Here is a 26,055-nt window from a genome sequence, read left to right as displayed (position 1 = left end):
CATCACTTGGGCTCAATGCCTCTAAGCTCTGCATGTTTGCAGGGTACCACATGAAAGTTGTGGTAATTTGCTCTCATGCCAACATTACCTTGTCTATGAATCATTCCTCCATGCATAATTCTTGCTACAATGCAGTGGTTCAGTTCATTCATTTTTAAAGTGATTCCCTAGTAAAAAGAAACAATCAATTCAGAAAATAGGGAAAAAGTATCTTCAGAAACTAAATTTGTTCATATGAGTATTCTTCACAGATGTGCAGTAGAAATCATGTCTGACAAAGCATGTTTGAAGTTGCAAAGTCTGTTTACGGCAACCCTTAGATCACTGGATAAAATTCTGTTTTTAATTATAATTGTTTTTAGAATATTTTTAACTGAAATTGTATTTAGAAGGTTTTTGTTGTTTTTTACTGTAACTATTTTTGTTTTAGAATGCTTAAAAACAAAACAGAACAAAAGTTTGGATGTGTTTGCAGCCCTGGGCTGCTTCAAGAGGAGGGGGAGAATGAATGAATGAATGAATGAATGAATAGGGTCACTGAAATGGTTTTATTGAAATGTACTGTTTTTTGTTTTTTGTTATGCCTACTTTGCTCTGAACCTTTTATAACTTACTTAGTGACTTTTCATAGTAAGCAACGAATACATAATATAATAATAAACCTACCACTTTCTACTTTGTTTGTGCAAATTGCATAAACATTGTAGTATTTTCCTTTCAGATACTGCACTCACAGAAATTACCAGGAAGTCACAGATCTGATGTGCTGGGAAACCAGGGATATGCCAGCTCAAACATTATTTCCTTCATGCAGGCAGAATCCTCTGGGTCACTTGGGCTGTTATGTGTTAGTTTTTTAAATATCTGAACCAGCTGAAAAAACAGCGATTTCTATTAACCGATTCGTGGAAGCCAAAGGTTTCCACCTACAATATTAGCAAATAGTTGTTCTTTAGAAGGGCTATCGTGAAAACTTCCCAAGAAAATATTCTGTTATATCTGTTGCCGTTTGTCAGCTAACATTCTAAATCAAGGCTTATCACAGGAAAACTCTACTGCAGGTACACCAAGAAAGGTCGTAATTCTTCTCTTGAGCGAATATCCTCTATCAGATATTTGAAGTTCACTTGGAGGATAATTTCTTAAGCTAGAAATCAGATATTTAAACTGAGGTAACCTTTCTGAGAGTATCTATGACCTTATTCTTCTGCAAAATCCCAAGTTGTTGTTGGAATAGCCATTATCATTTTTTTTCATTGCAATTTAAGGATTTCACTTCCTTTTCAGCATAACAATGTTGCTTAGGTTGCCAGCAATTCAGTTCCATTTCCCCTCGCCTCTATTAGCCAGAATTCTATGATAGATGGGCATGCTCAGTGTTCATCGGTTCCTTCTGCAGTTATTCCTGCCCACATGGGCTTCCCTGCCTAGTTTTTCTTTTCTTTTTTTGTATTTCTGCAGAAGTTCTTAAGCGTTCTACCAACTTGGATTCTTCCCTCTTGAATGTGGATATTGTTTCAGTGACACATGGACTGGTGCTCAGCCATCTGTGTTAGCTATTAAGATTCACAAGTGGGTCCTCACAACAGAATGGTGTGTGTCTGTTTCAAGGGAACCTTCAAAATTTCCCCCTTTTAGGCAGGAGACTGCAAAGGGTGAGTGAACAAGCAGGCACCAGCTAGCAAGAGCGTGAGTGGTCAGGTACCTTTATGTGTTTCTGCCTTATTTTCCAGCCATTCCATCCGATCCCCACTCCCATCCAGTTTTCAGTCCTGTCCCTCACAAACAGCTAGAATTCCATGGGCAATGAATCCTCACTGGTCTACTTTTGGGAATTCTTCTTATGAAACTCCTTTGTATAGCTGTTGCCTTTTTGGTTACATAAGCAACAACACTTGGAAAACTGAATTGGAATGAGAATACAGTATGATATACAGTGGTGCCCCGCTAGACGAAAATAATTCGTTCTGCGAAAATTTTCGTCTAGCGGGTTTTTTGTCTTGCGGAGCGGCAATGACAGCCGCACTCCGCAAAACGGGAAAAAAAGACGAAAATTTTTCGTCTTGCGAGGCAGCCCCACAGACTTTTTCGTCTAGCGGGGCAGCCTTCTGCTAGACGAATGCCTTCGTCTAGCGAGTTTTTCGTCTAGCGAGGCATTCGTCTAGCGGGGCACCACTGTAGTTGGGTTAAGTAGCTGCAGCAGCTACACAGTTAACTACAAATTGAAGTTAGGAAAATGCAATATGTAATGCTACAACTTATTAAGAATCCCCAATAAAACATTTTAAATGATTAGCTATCAAATGCCATTCTAAAGATAGAAATTAAAAATGGTTTATAACCAAGTTTTATATGATCCATTCATTAGTCACAATCTACCATCTGCTAATGAATGGATGCAAATCAGATATCTTTATATGGGAGCAGCTGTCTATTTACCATTGGTTCATCTGTGTTTTTCTGGAACTGAACCAATCGCACTCTTGTTACATTCTCCATGTCCATGTCTCCATTGGCGCTCTCTGGAGAATCTCCATTTAAATATGGAGAGGTGGGAGGTGGTGTAACTCGTAATGCTTCATCACTGTAAACTTCATGTGCCACAACATCATGAGTTTGAAGCAAGGCCTGTAAGAAAATAACAGTTATGATGTTCCACAATTTCTTGTGCTTACTCTACATGTATGAGGACTGAACATATTCTACATACATAATGATCGTGTCTCAGAATCATACTGTACCTTTTTTGTCACATTTCAAAACCCAAGCTACAGTGGTAACTTGGTTTACGAACTTAATCCGTTCCTGAAGTCCCTTCTTAAACCAAACCATTCTTAAACCAAGGCATGCTTTCCCATAGCAGTGGGGGGACTCAATTTACACTCAACAGGAAGTGGAACATGTTCTGCTTCCAAGACAAAGTTCACAAACCAAAACACCTACTTCCGGGTTTGCAGCGTTCTTAATCCAAGTTGTTCATAAACTAAGCTGTTCCTAAACCAAGGTACCACTGTATTTACATTATTGTGTGATGTGTGTGTACTTCATTGACACACATGCACACCTCTTAACTTTCCTTTTAAAAAATCTTGTGGTTTATTGGAAACGAGAGTATTGTACACTATGGGAATGATGACATAATGTTTGCTCCTAATAGCACCCTTAATTCAGTGAAAACAAAAACTAAAGAGTGGGTAGATTGATTGATATTTTTGAGGGAGCTGCAATTATTTTAATTAAAAGAGAAGGAGTTCCAAGCGATAGCAGCAATACTCATCCACGTGCAGAGAAAATATGGCAAATGGCCTCCTTTCCCAGGTGCCCCCCCCTTTTGTGGAGTGGGTAGATTTTGTCACATTTGCCCACTGCAAACCTAGCTAGTTTATTCCATAACATAATAAATTAGCTCCACATTTCCTGTCTTAACTTGGCCATGCCGCAGTCCAGCTATGGCTGATCACAGTGTCAAGGCTTTGAGTTACAGGGTTCCTCTTAGCCAAAATGGCTAAGTTAGATATCAGAAAAGCAGGACAGAAATAAGTTAAATAAATACATTTAAATAATAATATGTTGCTAATTAGTTATCACAAATTTTATACTATGATAGTTGATTCCTCTCAATAGATTTGCTTTTAAAATTATTTTACCTTAGTTAACTAACATCTCAATCCTATACATGTTTCTGCTCATAAGTACCACTGAATTCAGTGGTGTTCCCAATGCAGAATTGCAGCCTTAGATAAAATAATTGTTTCTGGACTTTTCTGTTGTCACTATGACTAGAAGATGACAAACGCCATTGGCAAGCATGATCACTGTCAACTAAAATGTTAGTAGAGTTAATCCAAATGGTTGATTGATGAGCATACTTCTGTGCGCTTAGCTAGATTTTTGTTTTAATGCTCACAGGCTTCAGATGGAATTTTTCCCTCTGATGCAGAGGTTTCAACGGCAAATGTTAAGAATGGCCACTGCAACATTTTATGGTTATAAAACAATATAAAATTGTTTTACATTTTTAAAACAAACAAACAAACAATTTGCTTACCATGAAATGAGGTTGTGTTAAAATACGTTTCAGTTCTTTTGCATCACTGTTTTCAGGGTAACATGAAATTTCTTCCAATACCTGGGAACCAAAACAGCAGACATGCTAATTAAATGAACTGAACTTTTAAACAAATTAACTCCCCCAATCACCCATAAGCCCTATCATATGAATGTTAACTCTACAGAAGGTCTAAAAGAACTGAATTACTTAATTAAAATATCTTATTTTTCTTTTGACAGATGAAATCATGAGTGTTAAATGAAATCTCTCAATTCAAATTAAACAAATTCAAATTATTTATTTCCAAAGCAAAATGCTAATTATGAATAGCATTGTATTTATTTGTTACATTTATCTCCCACTCATTCCCTCCAAGGAACCTGGATGAGTCCACATGAGATTCATAGTCTCAGATCTGCATAACTTACTAGCCATGTGTATCCCACACTTTAGCAGAAATAGCTCCTTAAGTGAGGAGGAATTAAATAACCTTTTAATGAGGAAAGCACAAAATATGGTCTGAAGCTCAACATAAAAAAACTAAGGTCATGGCCACTGGTCCCATCACCTCCTGGCAAATAGAAGGGGAAGAAATTGAGGCAGTGAGAGATTTCACTTTCTTGGGTTCCATGATCACTGCAGATGGTGACAGCAGTCACGAAATTAAAAGATGCCTGCTTCTTGGGAGAAAAGCAATGACAAACCTAGACAGCATCTTAAAAAGCAGAGACATAACCTTGCCGACAAAGGTCCACATAGTTAAAGCTATGGTTTTCCCAGTAGTAATGTATGGAAGTGAGAGCTGGACCATAAAGAAGGCTGGGCGCCGAAGAACTGATGCTTTTGAATTATGGTGCTGGAGAAGACTCCTGAGAGTCCCATGGACTGCAAGAAGATCAACCCTATCCATTCTGAAGGAAATCAGCCCTGAGTGCTCACTGGAAGGACAGATCCTGAAGCTGAGGCTCCAATACTTTGGCCACCTCATGAGAAGAGAAGACTTCCTGGAAAAGACCCTGATGTTGGGAAAGATGGAGGGCACAAGGAGAAGGGGACAACAGAGGACGAGATGGTTGGACAGTGTTCTCGAAGCTACCAACATGAGTCGGCCAAACTGCGGGAGGCAGTGGAAGACAGAAGTGCCTGGAATGCTCTGGTCCATGGGGTCACAAAGAATTGTACACGACTAAATGACTAAACAACAACAACAAGCTCCTTAAGAAGGCCCACAGTGTCCTGGGACAGATGCTAATATGCCAGTGTCAGGACACAGAGACTTGTGCAGTAGTGGTAGGAACAGCAACGTGTTTGCTTTACCCATGAAGGGACTTTCCTAATTGGGAGAGGGCTCCACCCTGTAAATGGATTTTGATGATTGTTGGGTGTGGATGTATCACTCAGTATGGTGTATCCATCATTGGTGTGTGTGTGTGTGTGTGTGTGTGTGAGAGAGAGAGAGAGAGAGAGAGAGAGAACAATAGAAAAGTGGGAGCAGGTGTGTGAGAGAGACAGAAAAGGAGAGTAGGTAGATAGGTTTGTGGAAGAGGTGGGGATATGTGAGTGAGAGATAGAAAGGAGTGGGAAAGTATTTAGATAGCTGTGCATTGTGTCTGTAAGAGTGAGAGAAAATGGGGTCAGGTAGATCAGTGCAGTCTAGGTGTATGTGTGAAAAAGGGGAGAGCTAGATAGGTTGGTATGTAGTGTGTGCATGTGTGAGAAAGGAAAAATCGGAGTAGGTAGATCTGTGTGGTCTATGTCTTTATGAGAGTAAAAGAAAGAGGGAGAGGTATGTTGGTTGGTTAGTTTGTGTGGGGTGTGTGAAAGAGAGAGAGAGAGAGAGAGAGAGAGAGAGAGAGAAAAAATAAAGGAAGAGGGGGAGAGGTACACAGGTATGTGCTCCTTGTTGTTACTAGATAGCAACCAGAGCTGTCAACCTTCCTTTTTTTGCACTGGGAAACGGCCATAGCTGTCAACTTTCCCTTTTTTTGCAATGGGAAACGGCGCTGGAATAAGGGAATTTCCCCCCCCCCCAAAGGAAAAGTTGACAGCTATGAGTAACATCATTCTGTAGGGGGAAAACCAATTATGTTATTGCCACAGTTGGGATCAGCAGGATATCACTGACATCTTCAAGTTCCATTAGGATAATCATATTAGGTATCTTTGAAGACTCTAATACCACTGTAGTTATAAGCTGAACATTGTGCATGAAGCATGCCACAACACCATGGGTAACATTTTGGCAGTTATTTCATTTGGAGTACTCTTAATACACTGATTTAGGACATAGAAGTCTGTATTCAACCAGTTCAAACATGTTTAAAATGCTTACCTCTTTGGCTCTCTGTACAGCATCACTTGGCGGATTCCTGATTTGCGGTGAAGATTTTGTGTTAATTTTGTCATAGAGCTAAAATGAAAAACACAAACATCAGAACTACATAGTCCAGTGTTTTTCAACCACTGTTCCGCGGCACACTAGTGTGCCGCGAGATGTTGCCTGGTGTGCCGTGGGAAAAATTGAAAAATTACTTTATATATAGTCAATATAGGCACAGAGTTAAAAAAATTTAAAATTTTCTAATGGTGGTGTGCCTCGTGATTTTTTTCATGAAACAAGTGTGCCTTTGCCCAAAAAAGGTTGAAAAACACTGACATAGTCTACCTGTTGCTAAAACATCTCAAAAAATTGTTTCCAAAACAAACATAACCACGCAACATACAAAAATGGTTATATCTTATGGCTATGCTAAAGAATAGGAAAGGCCACAAACCTTTTCTGATGGCCAACAATCCCCAACACAATTTACTGGACACAGTAGTGTTGTATAAAGTGCCTTTCCTCTAGTGGCTGCCACTGAGAGCAGATATGAATGGCCTGAAACAGTAAGTAGTGTTCTGATCTGCTATGAAGTTTCCCAAGTGCTAGGGATAACCCAACATGCAGAAAACACAGGTGCACACCTTCCTGTTTCCAGAGTGCTCTGACCTGCTCTCAATGGTAGTGGCTAGAGCTGTCTCTCATCACTCCTGACCACTGGTCCTGCTAGCTAGACTGCAAGCCAACATACACTTATGAAACAGTTAAGCTGTGCTGAACTCTGCAAGATTTGTTTCTAAATAAATATTAAAACTCAAGATTTATTTTTTACAAGCATAGAAACCGTTGTACAAATATCCCTTACCTTAAAATCTGTGTATGAAATAAAAAGAAACACTAACTTCATAAGTTGATTATTCATATATTTCCAGTTATAGAGCTCAGGACAGACAAAGGTGGCAGCACAAACCAGCCTTGGATATAAAAAAACTGATACTGTTCTATCACTAAGCAGAAATTTAACTTGTAAATCGAATGTCATCTCTATTCAGAATCACCCATGTAAGTTGTCCCTGATAGATGACTAAACTGCTTGATTCTATAAGATAGATTTAATTTGTGCCCACCAAGGTAGGCAGCAGTGAACTTTTAGTGAATTGAGGATTTGTTGCTGCCATCCCCGCCCCTACTCGCAGCAGTTGTGTGGGAAATTGGGCAGAATATCACTTTCATAAGAGAAGTAAAATGGAAATTCCTTATGTGAGGATTACAAGTTTCATGAATCAAAACAAATCAATTTGTGCTATATTTTCATGACCACCTCTAAGGTACATATATAAATTAAGAAGATAAAAGCACTGATGCTCCACAGAGTACTTGCATGAAAGTCCTACTGAAGGCAATGCAATTTTCACAGTTTGCTTTTCAGAAGAAACAGTGTTGTACAGTTTTACATGGGAGCAATTCTAAAACAGAAACCATAATTGTGATTCATGATTTGACAACTTCCAGACTGGATTATTGTTATAGACATTTTATGGAGTTTTCTATGTGTTTGAAAACTATAATTGATCATGAAGCCAATGGCCATGTTTTTTAGCTGCATTCAAGTGAGAGGTGCCACTGAGCCCAATCCCTGGTAAAGCCTTTCTCTCTGGAAGAGCCTACTTCCTAGACAAAGAAGGGAATCCTTGGTGTCTGAGACACTGGGTGGTAGCAAGTAGGGAAGAACCCCAGCTTTCAAGGAGTGATACTGGCTTCCAGTTAAGGTGTATGCACAATTCAAAATGCTGGCTGTTATGACCATTTATAGAACCAGTTAAAATATACCAGGCACTGATCACGATTTTGACATGAAATGTTTTAAGGAAATTTTAGGCAGGGTACCTTAAACACTTCCTCCTCCAAGCTGTTTCAAGATCTATAGCAATTTTTATATTCTCCACAACCAAGAAACATTGATTTGCTCAAAATATTTCAATAACCAAATATTTCTGCCTAGGAAAATACTTACATCTAGTAACGTATGAAGATGCTGATCCTGGAAAACACTATGTAGAAAATCTAAATCTTTTTCACTGCAATCTGTAAGCGCATGGATTTCCTCAAGGCTGTCCAGCACTTGTGAGACTGCTCCTACAGCCAAGGAAACAGAGAAGAAACTACTCAGAAAAAAAGACTGAGGGCTCAAGTGGAACAAGAATATTTCACTGTCAATGAAACAAGACAGAAAGCTGTAACTTTTGCTGAGCAACTGTTATTTGAACATAATGAACATATTTTTATGTATTTATATTCTATAAATTAAAAATACATTAACACAAAACAATTTTCATATAGCATTTAAAAATGGCTTCCCCAATCCAACCATGTGTTTGTCAGCACAAAGCATCTAAAGTTGGTTCCACTGCAATCCAAATATGCTTAAGCCTGTAACATGATCTGACAAGAGTGTACGTATTGGTTTTAAATGAGAAATGCAAGAGCAGCCAACATTTTTCACTGGTTGAGTTCATACATCATGTGTAATCCACGGTGTAGCATGGTATGTCCGAGTTGGAAGGCCTCCAAGCTCCCTTCCCCTCTTCCCTTGAGGCCAGAAGGGCGACTTTGGCAGTGTTCTGTTTCAGTTTCCCCAATCTCATCTTGCCATTGTCTGTGACTGTGGTTTGTAACAGTCCATGGTTAGTTTAACAATCAGCTTCAGAAAGCACAGTTTGAAATTAGCTTGCTCTGAAACTGAACAGAATTTGTTATAAATTATTAACTTTGGTTAATATGCAAAGATACTGTAAGTGCTAGCTGGGCTGATGCTAGCTGCAGCCCCACATGTCTGGAATGTACTAGGTGAGCAAAGGCAAAAATTAAAGTAAACATTGGCCCTTCTGGCACAGGGACCCACCCCCATCCCCCAATCTAAAATGTTAAATCCCACCACCACCAAATGGTTTGTGAAAAGCAGTTTGTGAACAAGCACATAAGAGGGAAAAGGTAAATTTTGCAGAGCAGAAACTGAAGTATGGTACTCAAGACCTAAAGTCAGGTGCTAAGAAAGCAAAAAGTTCATTTTGTCCCGACTCCAGCTTTGCATGCAGCTTCTCCTTTCTGCTCCATGGGCTGTGATAACCAGCAATTGGTGAGGCATCTGAATCAGGCAAAACTATGGTTAGCACTAACCAGGAACTGTCTCCAAACTATGATTTCCATAATTTGGAAGCAGCACTAGCTGATGCTATACATAGTTTGCACAATTTTGGAAAACTACAATTATTGCAAACAATGAAAGTGGGGGCTGAATGCGAGTGTGGAGAAGAGAGAACACAAGTAACCATATGTAGAGTGCATTACAGCAGTGTGGCCTGTAGATTGCAAAAGAACAGAGAAAGGGCTGTAGCTCAGTGTTAGAACATCTGCTTTACATGAAAAGCTCACAGGTTCAATTCCTGGCATCTCCAGGATTGAGAGATACCCCCGTCTGAAACCCTAGGGAGTTGCTTGCCTGTCAACATAAATAATACTGATCTAGATGGGCAAATGGTTCAACTCAGAATAAGGTGGCTTCCTATGCTCTTAAACGGCAGTTTCCGTATCTGAGTTGAAAGAAAAAAATGTAGGCAGCTCAGTAGGAAGAGTTGGTGAACAGTACCTTCTGTTACCAAAAAAATCACAGAAACAGTAATAGGCTTCTGAATGGATCCAGGAATGTCCTGTTTTTTGGTCTGGCATCCTGGCATGAGTCAGCTGGCTCGCCCCAGAGTACTAAAGATGGTATTTTTTGTTTTGTGTTCCTGCGAGAGCGTCCTGACTTTGATCAGTGGGGTGTTGGAGGGTATTTCAATGTGGTATTGTGTTTTCTATGTGTGTTTCCTAGTTACTATTTCCTTTGGCAACTGAAGCTCAAAGCCAGAGCAAGAACATCTTGTGGAAATCCTGTACACTCTCTACCTCTGGGCTGATACTTGTTGTAAGGGTTTTCAGTGATTGCTCATGAGTAACCAGCCTGACGCCGAGGTTTCTAAAACAAAGTTTCTTTATTGTGCAGATATGTACAGTGCAGCAACAAAAGTACATCCAGCTCATCCTTCGGCAGAGTCCGGGAATGACTCTTTCCGGTTCTTTGCCCAGCATAAAAGCCGTGGGATGCGGAACCCCCGCCTACCCCCTCTGCGTCCTCCCCCCCCCCGCGCAAGTGGGGAGACGGAAGAGGCGCCTCACCTCCAGTCCCTGCTTGGTGCGAGGGGTCTCCTTCCCTGTCAGAGGCCTGACTCCTACTTCCCCTTCCCGTCTCTCCCTCCCCACTAGAGGGATCACTGCCTCCCTCACTGGAGGAAGACGAATTGCTGAGCAGGTGGGGCGGGGGCTTGCGATAGTGAGAAAGCCCTGGCAACCCTTTGCCGTGAGGTGAGGGCAGCACCCTGACACTTGTTGTCAGGATTAAGTTGGTATTTGAGATAGGGAGATGTTAAGTTTGCATATTGATAAGTACATATATATTTTGTTGGTGGTTTCGTGTATGTTTCCCCAAACCTTTGAAAATAAACCTATAAATCAAACAAAACAAACACCAAAATTCCCAAAATATATAGACAACCAGTAATCTTCAATTGTAAATATGAATGTACATATATTTGTATATACAGGGAGAGGGAGATTCCATGAACATTATCATGCTTTAATATGCAAATAGTGATTAGTTAACCATCAATGTAATGTGGCTACCAGTATTTAGGGAAAATTTCAAGTGCCTCAACTAAATTATCTTGGAAACTGGACTACACACAGCAGAAGTGTTTTTTTTTTTTAAATCAGTGTTTCCCAAACTTGGGTTTCCAGTTCAACTCCCATCATCCCTAGCTAGCAGGACTAGTGGTCAGGGATGATGGGAACTGTAGTCCAAAACAGCTGGAGACCCAAGTCTGGGAAACACTGGTTTAAACAAACAAACTAACAAACTTCCCACATTCCCCCAGATCTAGTCCTCTCCTCTGTGTCTTATAAGTTACTCAATATATTGATTTTCAGTAACTTAAAATTAGATGAGGAGAGAGGGTGGGGCAGACAGACCTCCCATTTCCTTTAAGGCAGACATAGGCAAACTCGGCCCTCCAGATGTTTTGGGACTACAACTCCCATCACCCCTAGCTGACAGGACCAGTGGTCAGGGATGATGGGAATTGTAGTCTCAAAACATCTGGAGGGCTGAGTTTGCCTATGCCTGCCTTTAGGCCTTTGTGCGCTACTTTGTGCTTTGAACTGAGGAAGAGAAACAGAGCTGCATTGATTAGTTGGGGAATCCTGCCATATGCAGGTTTTGCACCCTTGCTTGGAGAAGAATTGTGTTCTTACTCTTAATACTATATCAAGAATAGCAAAAAAAATCCAGAAGAAACATTTTTTATTATAGCCTAACTACCAAATAGTGTATACAATTACAGAATGCTTCTATGTTTCTTTTAAGCACAGGCAATATAAAACTGGGATATTGTAAAGGAGAAAATAGCAGATTTAAACATGCAAGCCAAACACAGTAGCAGAATGCAAAGCTTTAGAGGAAAACAAAGGGATACCTACTTTCTGCAGCTAGAAGTCCTAGCAGGAAAGGCAGCATTTGGACAAACAACAAATAGCATGAAGATTTCAAAATAAGCAATTATAAAAGCTACAACCTGGCACACTAGCTTAGCCACAAAAAAGATGAACACACAAACACTTTTTATTTATTATAGGTTATATTTTAATATGTTGGTTAAAATAAGCAATAAAAAGTGGGGAAGCCGACCTTGTCATACATTTTCCCTAAACACCTGATTTTCTGGCAGTTGTATAATTTTTGAAATTAAAACAAGTACAATATTTTTGCTATCAGTCATGCCATATAGGAGTAAGGAAGTACAAGTGTACATGATATATATGCAAAATCTGTGTGCATAATTATATAGCATCATAGCTTTACACATCTTTTGTAAATTTAATCTATCAGGCAGTTTGATCATAATTTCAAAACATTAATCTGTGATTTAATTGTGAGAAAACTTTGGACTTTTGTGTAGCTGGAGTAGCTAGGAAAATTATTATAAAAATGATCTTAAAACTGCTCAGACAGGAAAACAAATACATTATGTAAACATTATGGTGAGTAGATGTATTCAACATCAGGCAGAAGAATAAAACAAGTGTGATGCAAAGAACAGGCTGTTTACCTATAATGCCAGTTCTCTGAGTAGTCATCTGTGCAGATACACATAGGGATTTTGCACAGTCTCATTTGGGAACATTCTCAACATAAGCTAGAATTTGGCAGGCACTCCATCCTCAATGCACCCACCTTCCCACCAAGTTCAAATTTCCAATGGTCACAACACATATATAAATGAGCCATGTAGAAAAATAGTAATACCAGCAGTAGGGGACAGGCTGCGTGCCTGCACAGATGACCACTCAAAGAACAACAGGTACAAGTCTCTGTGCAGTCACACATATCGGTAGAGTAGCAAGCTTACTGGAGGTGGGACAGGTGCTAAGAAAGCAAAAAGTTGAGTACAGACAAAGAAGGCATCCGTCTGGGATCTCACATCCAGCAGGAAGTGATGAACAATGGCTGCAATGTTGCAGGGGGCCAAATATCTAGTAGTGCAACTCCCTGAAAGAACCCAGTGAAAGTTACAATAGCCCATGGGAATAAAACTGGACCTGTTTCAGAGCAGCAAGCTTTGCCAGTCCATAGAGGTGAGGATGGACACTCAGTGAATGAAATGTTGAATTGAGACTAGTTCACTCAGTTTTGCATACCCACAGCAAACTGACGGTGGCAGATTCTCCCAATGATCTGGTCCTGGACAACTAAAAGGACAAAGCTAGCAAACATCCAAAGTATGCACTGCTTTGTCCTATCTAATCCCAGGTTTGGGAAAAATTCTAGAACTATAGGCTCATTAAGATGGAATGAACTTTGGGTCGACATGAGATGTCAGATTTCAGCATGACTGTTTCTGTGCAGTGCCAAATGTGGTACAAGAAGTCTAAAAGAAAGGCTCACAGCACACTCTCTTGGTCAGGATGAATCCTACTAAAAATACCACCTTTGAAGATGATAGGTTCAAACAGCAACCGCATGAGCTACAAAAGCACCACTGTGAAGCTCCACTATTGTGTTGAGGTAGCTGTTAAGTGTTTATCAAACTTGGGTCCCCATTTACTGTTGGACTACAATTCCCATCACCCCTAGCTAGCAGGACCAGTGGTCAGGGATGATGATGAGAGCTGTAGTCCAACAACAGCTGGGGACCCAAGTTTGAGAAACACTGTTCTAGCCACTACTGAGAGCTGGTCACTCTGGGAACAGAAAGGTGTGCACCCATTTTCCTACATGTTGGGCTTTGCTCAGCACTTGGGAAACTTCATAGCAGATCAGAGCACTACTTACTGTTTCAGGGCACTCATATCTGCTCTCAGTGTCTGTGAAGTAGTAGTAACAGTACATAGGTCCCCATGAGAACCAGCTCCATCTCCCTTGTGGAGGAGTGTTGATAACTCCTTACAGGGGAAGAAGAGGCCAGAACAACAGCGGCCCCAGACACTTATCCTCTCCACCAGAACATCCTACTCCCTTTCCTTCCCTCACATTCACATGACACACTGTCTACCTGTCATCCACGTCTTCCCTTTCCTTCTCATTCTTTCCTTTCCCTCCATTCCCTCAAATTTTGCATACTACTACAGCCTTGCTCTAGCCTTGCTCCCTAACAATCTCCTGCTGAAACACATGTCAACATACAGTGCATGCAGGGAACTGCTGCTGGCATCAGCCTAGTCAAAACCTTATACTGTACCTGGGATTCCTGGGCCATAGATTGAAAAATTCTGGCATAAAGTTTTGGAAACTGAATCTACTTAAAAAGATGTATAGTCTAATTCCAAATTGGGAGACACTTTTGGGGGTAGGATGGCTGGAGAGGAGTGAGGTCAGAGGGAAGCAAATTGCACAAAGAGCAGTAATAATTACATGAAAATTACAGTGACAATCACAGCTGATCAAATTGAATTTCCTGACAACATGCAGTCCAGCAGTTTCAAGATGGAGTCTAACACCGAAGTTCCTTTGTTTGAGGATGACTGTCTTAAGTGTCTTGGTATGTCAAAATATTCTCTAATATTACAATTTCTGATGTCAAATTTGGGTCCACTTTTTGTGTTTGACCTGTTCATCCTGCATAGAATACAGAAAGACATTGCTGGCAGATGACTCTGCTGACATTATTAGATCCTTTAGAGTAGATACAAGGTCAAAATTGGCATCTAGATTTGTTGTAATAATGTCAACCACAATGCCACAGTTTCATCCATCTGCTTCTTTTCATTCAGGCCACAACACTACTGAAGAATGTTATATATATGCACATACATATTTTAGCTCATTAAGAAAGCATTGTGCTTTAAAGCAGGAGTGGGAAATTGGATCCAGTCAGAGGGTCTGTCTGAAGCCTGGTAGACCTAATTATACCTGTGGACTTGGGGCTCTCCTCTGCTGCTTCAAAGACTGCATACTGCATCATTTTATGCAGTAAAGTATACAAGTAAACATTAACATTTGCCTGTTAAGGAAATGGTCCTAGAAAGTTCATTCTCTCTGCCATCTAGTGGCAAATCAAAGCACTTAAATCTTCAGTGACAAACTCAATTCGTCATATCCAAAAATAAAACTCAAACTCCTGAGTGATAAGAGTTCTGTTAAGACAATCATATTTTTTAAAAATAAAATCCCCTGAAGGATTCTCCAGTGAGAACAGTTAAGTAAGTGTCAAAAAACCATTCAAGCCCCTCCTTCTTGCCCCTGGAAAAACAAAAACAAAATACAGTAGGATGGCACTACACATAGCAATATAGCGCTTAGTAGAGCTATACAGCGTCAATACATTCCTGCAACCTAGTGTGAGAAGGAGGCTTCTCCAGTTTCATAACTCTTCCACCTGACATATTCAAGGCACAAGGATGCACAGGGAGACAAAGTAAACTAACTATGAACCTTTGCTTTAATACATGCTGATATCTTCAAATGAGGAAGAGTATCATGCTGATGTTGTACAGAAAATAAGAGGAACCATGCAAGTTTTAGAACAGGAAAGATGACAGGGCAGTTACGCAAGTGGGCTACTGCTTCTATCAAGATTGAGGAAACAGTAGAAAGAAAGCCTTCCTGAAGCTTTAATAGATGCCTCTTGAAAAATATAGTGCATAATGCTCAAATCTTGAAGTGAAAATGTGTATTATGCAAAGTTGTGACTGACTTTTGGTGCACTATAGTACATTTTAGAGATCAGAGATAACAGCTAGTGGGAAATACGTTAATGTATTAATAGTGTTTGTGGGTGGGTAATCAGTAAGTGCTCCTTTTGGTAACAGAACAACTTATCAAGATATGGCATGCAGTAAAATTACTTAACTGAATTAATTATGTTCATATTATAAATATTCTTTGAGAAAAAGAAAATTCATACAAACTGCGAACCACTTACAAGATACAGAATAGGAAAGAATATTCTGAACAATTTGGAGATGCATTTGTTACATCAATCTCAGGATTATTTTTTCATCACCTTAAAGGTTCCTTTACTCTTCCTAATTGTTCTTGTTATTTGGTTCTGATTGGGTTACTAGGAGGCCTCTATTTTTCCTTGCCACAACTACTCACCCCAAAAAGTGGCTTGGGAAACCCAGCCAGGTGGGTGGGGTAGAAATAATAAATTATTATTATTATTATTATTATTATTATTATTAGTAGTAGTAGTAGTAGTAGTAGTCAGCTAGTATGTGTAAAGGACTTGGGGACAAAGACAGTGATTTGCTTCAATTGTACTGAAGTATAATGGAAGTAAGAAGTTAGAGACTTTTGCTCTTTTTAACTTATCCAAATTTCAGTGTAAATAACTGAAACTACCTCTCACCCAAGCCGTTATTTATTAATTGAAGTACTGGCATACCACTTTTTATCCAGAAAAAGGTTACAAAGAGGTTCACAAAAAATCGATAATCCAATATAAACAATAAACTTTAAACAACTGAAATAAAAACAGTAAGACATCCTACAATATCAAGTTATCATAAAACCTACAGAATCAGACAGCATTAAAATGTAAAGATCCATAGATGAGAACAGATAATCCTGTCCACCATAAACCTGAGCAAGTTTTAAATGGTGACAGAAGCTCATCAAGGAGGTAGCTGTCTGTGCTAATAGGGGGAAAGTGTTCCATAACTGGGGTGCCAGCACTGAGAAGACCCTATCCTATGTCCCCACACTGTGAATAACATTTACATGAGGGACAAAAAGCAGGACTACAGGCACTGATTTCAAAGACTCAGCAGGTTGGTGCTGGCAGAGGAATTCTCTCATATACCCAAATCCCAAGTTGTTCAGAGCTTTATACATTATCAAAAGCACTTTAAATTGAGTTAACTGAACTAATAGGCAGCCAGAGCACTTGCTAGAGGACTTGAAACAGAGAGATTTCTTGCTCCCAATATGAATTGGTAAGCATAGCTCAGTGGCAGAATATATACTTCACGTACAACCAGCCCCAGGTTTAACCCCTGGAACCAAAGTATTCAACCTTTTTTGGGTCCACGGCTCCCTTGACCAACTACATTTTTTTCTGTGGCACCCCTGTGGGGCTCAGGAGCCCAGCTGTGTCACCCCTTGCCTGAAGAGCTGGCAGCCTCTCACCCTCCCTTGTGGAGTGTTCTCTCAAGTGTCCTCTTCTCTCCCCTCTCCTTGGGAGTCCTCTGGGCAGCCGCAGCTGCCACCCTGGTCTCTGAGCTGCCCCCCATGTCCCAAAGAGAGGTATCTCCTCACACTGTCCCACAGGCCTGGGAAGCACCCCCTGACCAGCACCAGAGACACCATTCACATGGGGAGCTTGTAGCCAGGGCTGCTGCAACAAACAGCTGTGCAGGCCTTTGGGAGGCAGAGATGTGAGAGGGCATCAGAGGAAGGGAGGGAAGGAAGGAAAAGGACAGAGGTCAGTGTTGCCCGCAGCACCCCTGACCATCATTCAAGGCACCCCAGGTACCATGGCACACTGGTTGAAAACCACTGCCCTGGAATATCCATGTACAACTGACAAAGATTCCTGTCTGAAACCCTGGAAAGCCATTCCTGGTCAGCATAGGTAATACTGAGCCAGATGTCCCAATGGTCTGACATAAATTAAGGCTGCTTTCTATGTTCCTACTTCCTAGTCTGAGCTGAAGTTTAGAGATAAAGGAAGACAAAGCAGGAATCTCTTCTGCTGTTTCTCACATTCTCCAAACATGTATTTTTTTAAAGCTGTGGCTGGTAGACTACTGAGTAGTTCAGCTCCTTGGGATCATATTACATCATTAAACATTTCCTTCTTTGAATGCCAGGTGGCGATAGTCACCCATGTGGTGGTCTGACACCCAATGAAAATATCTCTTGTGCAAGCGGAAATTCTGGTTTTAGCAGAAGTGCTCTGTTTGATACCACCCACAAATAGAATATGTCTGACCGAAAGTCACAAGAGTAATGTTCTTTTAAATGGAAATACCTGAGGAGGTAGGGTCTTCAGAGAAGTCTGGCAGTTCTTCAGGGGGATCACCGTAGAAAGAATTGAATTTGTGGCTTGATACTGCTGCTAGTACTGCACCCTGAATAAACAAAAAGCTAAAGTCACAAAGTGCACTATCAGTAATGTTCCCCTCAATACTACAGATCCTAAAGCCATCATTTTAAGGCCAAAGGGGATTCTAAATTTAGCACTAGCAAAAATAGTTGCTTGCTTGCAACCTGTATTCAAATGGTCACCTATGAAACCAACACACCTTTGCAGAGCCAACTCTGTGGATATTTTAATAGCCATTCTAGGATGAATCAGTTGAACCAGAAACTGGTTTAAAGTTCTTTACTTCTGTAAAGTGTTTATGGCTGAAACAAAAGATTGTGCAATACCAGAGTATCCATTAAGCTTTATTCTCTGTAGCACAATTCCAAGTAGTAATATGTTCTTCAGCTGACTGAAGTCCTGAACTTGGGCACAATTGGCCTATATAGCAGGGCCCTCTGGCCCTCTGATTGGCTGATTCGAAAACTAGGAGATGGTGGGTTATCCCACCCTCCTTTGCAGCTGGTGGGGCAATTTCCCAGCAGCTGGCCATACAATGGAGAGGCCTTTGGTTCTGTGGCATTGAGGGTCTGCTGCAAACAGGCTGCAACTGCTGCCCACCCAGAGACTGCATAAATGGCCTATTACTGCTTCGCTCTGCTGAAATGCAAGTTGGTGACGTCAGCTTGCAAGAGAAGACGCTTGGGAACTGTTCTATAACATAATATGGATTTCATTGTTGCTGATTCTTTTATTCCAATTTAAATAATTCAAATTATGTGACTATCCACATTATTTTCATGAAGATTCCCCCCCCCCAAATCACCCCTAGCCCAATATCATTAAGGCCAACAACTAGAATACTATTCTGGGAGTGATTTTCAACTAAGTCATATTCAGAGTAATATACAAGTCTGGTGTGGGTATAACTAACATTGGCGATCACCTGAATGCTATTTCGGAATATTTAAATATAAGTAGTTTGCTTGTTTTCTTTACCTTTAACTTCCTTCTTGCATTGAATTTCCTCAGCTGTTCCACAGTTTCTGGAAGGTGAATCTTGTATGCATAGCGATCACGTTCCTACAAAAAAAATATTGGAAACAATGAATTAATATCATTTAGAACTGTATTCAGTTAGAGTAAGCTATTAACTCAAACACATGTTCCAAACAAACAAACAAACAAACATCCCCTGAAAAATGTATGTTTGTAATTTTTAATCTGAGTTAGGGCAGTTCCCAGGAATCTCTCTCTCTCTCTTTTAAAAGATATTTATCTCTCACAAAGTGTCTTGAGATAGCTCATAATCATTTAGAAAAATATTTAATAACAACCATTAGACAAAAAAAGAAAAAAGACAACCAAAAACAGAAAAACACAAGCTCAGAGTTGCAACTCAGAGGACCCTAAATGCCCCCTGAAATAAAATGGTTCTTCATTGCTGCCATAAAGTTAGGAACAAAAATGTGAAATTACAGAAAACAGAAGAGAATAATTAAGGACAGTATTGTAGATTTTTGACAAAAATTGGAACATTACAAAATACCCTCCTAGAATCCATCCCTGGATGCCTTTAGACAGCTTGAGACAAACCTTCTCTGTGGCAAGACCACAATTACAGATTCCCTTCTGGAAAAAGCTTAGTCGCATCCCTGATGGTTTTTAGGCAGGAAGTAAACTCTTTTTATTTTGCATGTTTTTCTACAGTGTTTAGAACACTGACATTTTATTTTTTCTATTATTTTGGCTTCAAATATTAAATGTGCTCATATATTTTTATAATGTTTTGTTTAATTATATTATTATTATTATGCCATCTGAGGGCTTGGAATCAATTCATACAAGTTAGCAAGAGTGTTAAAAAGGTTTATAAGCCTTGACAGATTTGGAGAGCTGCTGTTCTTTTGCACCATTTATACTGCTTACCTTCAGCCAAGGATGGTTGAGTGCCTCGTAAACAGTTATTCTTTCAGCTGGGTCCAGCATAAGCATACGTCGTACCAAATCTTTGGCACTTTCAGAGATATGGCTCCATTGCCTTGGATTCATCTAGGTCAAAAAGAGTAAGTTAAGCTAAGGCACATAACAGGGGTCTTTACAACAAGAGTTCCAGAAGCATGCTGTAGATTGTTAAAAAGCTGGAAACATCAATCCCAGTTAAAACATTTGTGCAGATTACTGCACAACTACTTTTGTAAGAACTGAAACAGTTCACCAAGTAATCTACCAGATCAAGTCAATTGAATTCTCCAATATTTAAAAATACTGAACACTTTGAAACAGTGTAATTGCAAAATACTTCTCTATTTATCGCTGAATAGCTAAACTTAGACCTCAGCAGCGAGGGCCTAACTTAACACTATGTACAATGCATATAAAGAAACTCTCTCAAGGGCATTTAAAAAAACAGTAATAAAAGAGAGTTCAGGTGGTGGCGATTTAGGGTATAAGATACTTAACAAACCATCCACCCACCCATGTCACTTTCTCTCCTTCATGAGCTCCAACAGTATATTTTTATGTATTTGAAACTTCATGCACTGAAAAGTAGCAGCAGTAACAGGATTTGGTATGCAAAAGTGAGGGGCAGAGAAAAGGTTAAGTGTCCTCCCAGAAAAGAAAAGAGCAATCAGGGTTTCATTACTCATATTTGCATGCAATATTTAGCTAGTTTCTAGTAATAAATAAATAAATAAATAAATAAATAAATAAATAAATAAATAATAATATATGTATGTATGTATGTGTTCAGTTTGAATAATATTGTACAAATTACATAATTGAACTTTTCTTCAATGGAATCTGTTACCTAAGTTCAGGTTTCTGATTTCTGTGTGTGCATGTTTGAAGTGTACACATACACTGCCTCTGAAATATAACATACATACTCAATATTCCTGCAAACTAAGGACAATTAACTAAAGATGGTTTAATTCCCTGCAAAGTAAACAAAATTTCAGCAAGCCACAGATGGAAAACACCCAACTTCTTTGTGCAGCTTTTATTATATTAAAAAATGCTTCAGAATCACTTTATAGAAAGTATTTTTGTTGCTCTTCTTTAAAAAAAAAGCAGACTCCCCAGCTGATGAACTATAAACTAAAACCTAGTATTTGGCTTTGAAAACAGGTACTAGGATTTTTCAAATGTCAGTTTTGAGTGAAACTGTAAACTTGAAACTAGACTTTACTGTTAAACCACTGTGATTTGGAAACTATGTGGTTTCTAGCTCCTCCATGTTTTCTACAAAAGAAGAACTGAGTAGTAAGGAAACACAGGACAGCTTACCCACAGAATGATTTTAATATGCTTTAATTTATGTGATTTAATGCCACCAATTTTATGTAAAAAGTGTTCATTGTTACCAAATGATATATGATTGCAACTCCAAAAATACAAGCAAATTAATAAAATCAGAAACGAGGTACAGTACTGTAAGAAGGCTCAATACTTGAAATGACCTTTTTAAAAAGTGAACACATTAAGAGGATTTATTTGAGCTCTTTAAAAATTATGGCACATTAACCTGGCTAACAACAACACTTTCAATGCCATCAGTGCTTTCAATGCCATCTTACATGTAGGATCAGGGGAATTTTTTATTTTTTTTGGTAAGGTGTTTGAAGCATACACTTCCAATTTGATGTGCAAATGCAACAGCAAATGACTAGGGATGAAGATGATACAGGTCAGGTGTCTGCAAACTCACTTGCCATGCTTTTCGTGGCAAGTATCCATGATGAGTGTGACAGGTCCATTCATAGTGAATGCCCATGACAAGTCCCAGCACCCTTCCTGAACTTAGGAGCTGGGAGAGAGAAACGGCCCCTCTAGTTGCTCTGTACTTCCACAGTGCTCAGAGTACAACTGTTCAGGAGACTGCTGATCTGATTCATTCTTAGGTGGACAAACTCCAGGCTTTTTTTTTGATATTTTAATGCATCAAAATACATTTTATAAAAATTCAGACTTCTTTTTCCTTGAGAAAAGCAATTAATATAACATACCTTGTATTTTCCTTTGATAATGCCTTCAAATAATCTTTCCTTTGTTCCATAAAAAGGCAAACAACCACTGAGCAGAATAAAAAGGATCACTCCACATCCCCACACATCTACAGGCTTTCCATATGGTTCTCTTTTTACTACTTCTGGGGCCATAAAATGAGGTGTCCCTACCCGTCCTGAAGGAAAATACAAAAATGACTTTAGTTTTTGAAGATGGAGCTATGATCTGAGCAGCTTCTACTTGGAAAAAGACATGGTGGCCTGTAACAGTTCTACCAGTGCAAGAACAGCCCATGACACCAGAACCTTGGCTGATCTCAGTGGCCCGGGGCCCAGTAAATGCACCCCTTTCGTCTCTCCTCCTCCTTGCTTTGTCTCCACTGAATGTTACATGACATGAAAACAGACGTCCTGCCTTTAATTGAAGTAGAATAGCAAACTGGCAACTTTTAAGGAGGGGCCTCAAACGCAGGCCTAGAAGGTTTTTTCTGCCCCCCCCAATTATACATGATTCATGGTAAGGTTAAGTAGCTCAAGGATTGTTTATTTAAAAGGTGTTAAGACAGTCAACAGACATTGGGGAGGTGATGAATAATAATAAAAAATCTCAGGAAGGGAACATTCTCACCATGGATCTTCTTTAATTTTGACTGTCACAAAAATCCCTCCCTCACATACACTTATGGGAAGTGAAAGTGTTTTTAGGTACAGGTAGGTAGCTGTGTTGGTCTGCCATAGTCATTTATTTTGTTTTGTTTTTAGGTACCGTATATACCCGAGTATAAGCCGACCCGAATATAAACCGAGGCACCTAATTTTCCTACAAAAACCTGGGAAAGCTTATTGACTCAAGTATAAGCCGATTCACCTTTGCCGCTGTGGAGGAGGAGGAGGAACAAGCAGCCCGAAAGCAGCCCTTTGGGCTGCTCCTTCCTCTTCCTCCTTTGCCAAGTTTGCATTTATGCGAGCAGTTCAGGAATGGAACAAACTGCCTGGGGAGAGTAAAGAACCGCTGTTCTTGTACACTTCTTAAGGAATGGTTGACTGGGGAGAGCGGGTGGCAGCATGAGTGGAGAGAAAGGGCTTCTTTCTCGCCGCCCCCACCGCCCGCCTCACTCGAGTATAAGCCGAGGGCAGCTTTTTCAGCACAAAAAATGTGCTGAAAAACTAGGCTTATACTCAAGTATATATGGTAGTTAGTGCCTGAAATGTTAATTAGCCATTTTGAGCTCCATAGCACCTCTTTTGAAACACTTGCATTTCTTACCTCCAGCAACAAGTCCCGATTCTCCTAACTGAATAGCAACACCAAAACCACCAAGTTTCACAGGTGCTGAATTTTCCTTTGAGGCAAGTAGCACACAGTGCGGCTGAAAAGACAAAAACCCCTCTGATATTTAATTTAAAAACACATTTTTTGTATAAACAAAACATTACGACAACAGAAAAGAAGCTTATGCCTTTACAACAATCACAAGCACCATATAAATGGCAAAGTATTCTTTGGTGTAGGTCTTCAACAGAGTTAGCTCGGCTTTCAGTATTCACAAAAACACAACACATATTTGGTAATGGTATTAAGGCTAGAAAGTGTGTCAATTGACATCAATGGATGCATCAGCTGAATAGAACCATTGTTTTGGCAGGTGATATTGGGGAAGCTGAAGGTGGAGATTTGTTGAGAAAGTAATTTTGTTATTCTTGTAAATTTCTGTTCTACCAACAAGGAGAGAAGCACCCAAAACCTGTTAGATTTCAATCCAGGGATGGCAAGCCTCCTCCTGATGTAATATGTGATGTCATGTTTAGGGTAGGGAGACATACATTTGAACTGCTACACAACTGAGCACCCTCTGGCAAACTCAATCCTGCAGCCTATCCCTGTAGAAAGCAGGGCTGAAGTTAGCTGATGGGCAGTTAAGTTCAACCCCGCTGGATTGGCTCCCTGCCTGAATTCCCTGTAGGGAACTCAATTGCAAAGCTGGTCTTTGTAGACAGCAGATTGTCACTTTGCTGGCAAATCCCATCATGCTGCGGTTTGCAAGTGCCTGACAACCAGGTGGTTGCTGGGTGCTTGGGACATGTTGCACAAGGAACTTTGACAACCCACCTGTCAACTGTCTAGTATCAGGTGGTTTATCGCCCACCTGTTAAAGATGGCCTATGGGGCCAAGGAATGATAACAATCTGGCCCATTGAGTCAAAAAGGTTTCCCACTCCTGTTCTAATCCCTCACAAGAGTTTCACTGAGTTTGTTATTCAACTTAACCGGATTATTCTTCCGCTAGTCTGGTTTAGTTTTCTGCATAGCACAAGCTCAACCAATGAAGAATATGTTCAGGAGGATAAGGAAGATTCTGTGTAAATCGTCAGCCTAACCTATGTCTTCCAGAGGTATCCAGCTACTTCATTGTTGGCACAAATACGACTGTTCACAACAAGGGATTGGTTACTTTGTTAGGTTTCCCTACACTGATGGCATATGGTGCATTTATAAAAATAGGTTTAGATGACAAATGGGACTGCACATTTATGCAATATAGGGACACACTGGTCACAAGACATGCTGCATGTGAACATATTTCAGGTAACATCACATCTTCTTAATGCCAAAAACCTCAAAAAAAGGGAATGAAGTTAAAACACAGATTTTTATTTTCATTTGTTTGTGGTGGAGGAATTATGTGTTTTTGTGACCAACATAACACACTCAACCAACAGAAGCGTTATTTCCCTAAACTTATCTGATTTTATTCCTAATGAAAATTTGTTAGTTCACCAGAGCAAATCTGAATTTCAATACAATAAAAGGCAATTAGCCTATTGCCTATTTTTGCAGAGAGGTCTTTAACTGTACTTTAGGAGAAAGAATAGAAATTTCTGTGTCAACTTGCATACCACACTTCTGGCTACCTGCAGCTAGTGCAAAAGGCACTGGTTTAACTGCTTACTGGGACCTCTTGAAGATACTATCTCATCAGGAGGTCTGTTCCAAACAATGTAGGAATCAGACCTTTAGTGTGGTGGCACCTATTCTTTGGGACTCCTTCCTATTACATATCAAAGAAGCACTGTCCCTATTATCTGGTGCAAAAACAGAATTTATTAAAATAAGCAACACACTTGTTTTGAGCTGGAAAACTCTTGCAAAATTCAATTTGCACAAACTCTCCTGTACCTTCTTTAAAATAAATAAATGAAAAGCTCTTCTAATATGCCTAATTCCTTACTGTTAAATTACCTTTCCACAACAAGTTCTCATTTTGAATATGTTTGATTTAGTAGCACCCCTGTTTTACACCTAGCAAATGTTAACAAAACCAGTGTATATTTTGTCCATCCACCCCTGTGACAATACTCCTCTGTAAATCACATCTAACCTATCAGCCGCAAAATTCACCACACACAAACAGTGATCTCATTTATCTTAGCTGCCTGTCCTTAGGTTGCCAAAATAGCACGATCATGCACAAAGAGGAGGTATCAGCAGGCTTTGGGGAACTACAAGTTTTGCAGAAGCACGAAAAATATTTAGGGGAGGGAAGTTGTATTCTGAGGTGGACATACCATTATTGATTCGACATTTTATTTAGACATTATAACAACAATCAGAAGAATAGCTTAAATGGAAGATTGAAGTATGAAATTCGACAGCATTACTTAGTGCCTGGAAAAGGATTGTAGGCAATATTTCTTTCACCGAAAAAGCAATTCTCTCTCAGTAATCATAAAAAAGTAATCATTTATCAGACATACGCTTAATCATGATTAAAACATTGGAAGTAGGTCCAGGAAAACACACAACCCAACCACTCTGTAAAGTATCCCCTTCTGCTGCCTTAACTCTGATTAAGCTTTGCCTCATCAGCATGCTAAAATCATGGTTAGAGCTAACTGGGATTTCTTTTTAAATGTGCTTTTGTTTTCAGCCATGGCAGCTCTCTTATTTGGATGCGTTTCTGCATTCCCCTGTATTTAGTGTTCCTATTTTGTCCTTCACCATATCCCAATGTGTGTTTATATATACCTGCCATTCCCGCGGTGCATCTTCATGCA

General features: G+C 39.8%; 1 protein-coding gene across 11 annotated transcripts in view; it reads right to left on the bottom strand.

Annotated features, from left to right (window-relative positions):
* CASK (calcium/calmodulin dependent serine protein kinase) overlaps window positions 1-26,055 on the bottom strand; it is a 121,499-nt gene that overhangs the window by 32,729 nt on the left and 62,715 nt on the right. For 7 of the 11 annotated variants that reach the window (XM_033147136.1, XM_033147135.1, XM_033147139.1 and 4 more), the window contains 11 exons: window positions 23,267-23,369; window positions 22,000-22,175; window positions 19,919-20,041; window positions 18,989-19,072; window positions 17,936-18,035; window positions 11,943-11,960; window positions 8,386-8,507; window positions 6,384-6,461; window positions 4,049-4,129; window positions 2,440-2,628; window positions 89-167 (listed from right to left, as the gene is read on the bottom strand). In XM_033147136.1, coding sequence (XP_033003027.1) covers window positions 89-167; window positions 2,440-2,628; window positions 4,049-4,129; window positions 6,384-6,461; window positions 8,386-8,507; window positions 11,943-11,960; window positions 17,936-18,035; window positions 18,989-19,072; window positions 19,919-20,041; window positions 22,000-22,175; window positions 23,267-23,369 — 1,153 coding nt within the window. The remainder of the gene's footprint in view (window positions 1-88; window positions 168-2,439; window positions 2,629-4,048; window positions 4,130-6,383; window positions 6,462-8,385; window positions 8,508-11,942; window positions 11,961-17,935; window positions 18,036-18,988; window positions 19,073-19,918; window positions 20,042-21,999; window positions 22,176-23,266; window positions 23,370-26,055) is intronic. The other 4 variants (XM_033147137.1, XM_033147140.1, XM_033147144.1 and 1 more) reach the window with 1 other exon arrangement.

The sequence above is a fragment of the Lacerta agilis genome, chromosome 4 (genome assembly GCF_009819535.1).
Source record: "Lacerta agilis isolate rLacAgi1 chromosome 4, rLacAgi1.pri, whole genome shotgun sequence".
In the NCBI taxonomy this organism is placed as follows: Eukaryota; Metazoa; Chordata; class Lepidosauria; order Squamata; family Lacertidae; genus Lacerta; species Lacerta agilis.
Note: the sequence above shows the minus strand (reverse complement) of the source record. Positions and strands in the feature narration are given on the sequence as shown.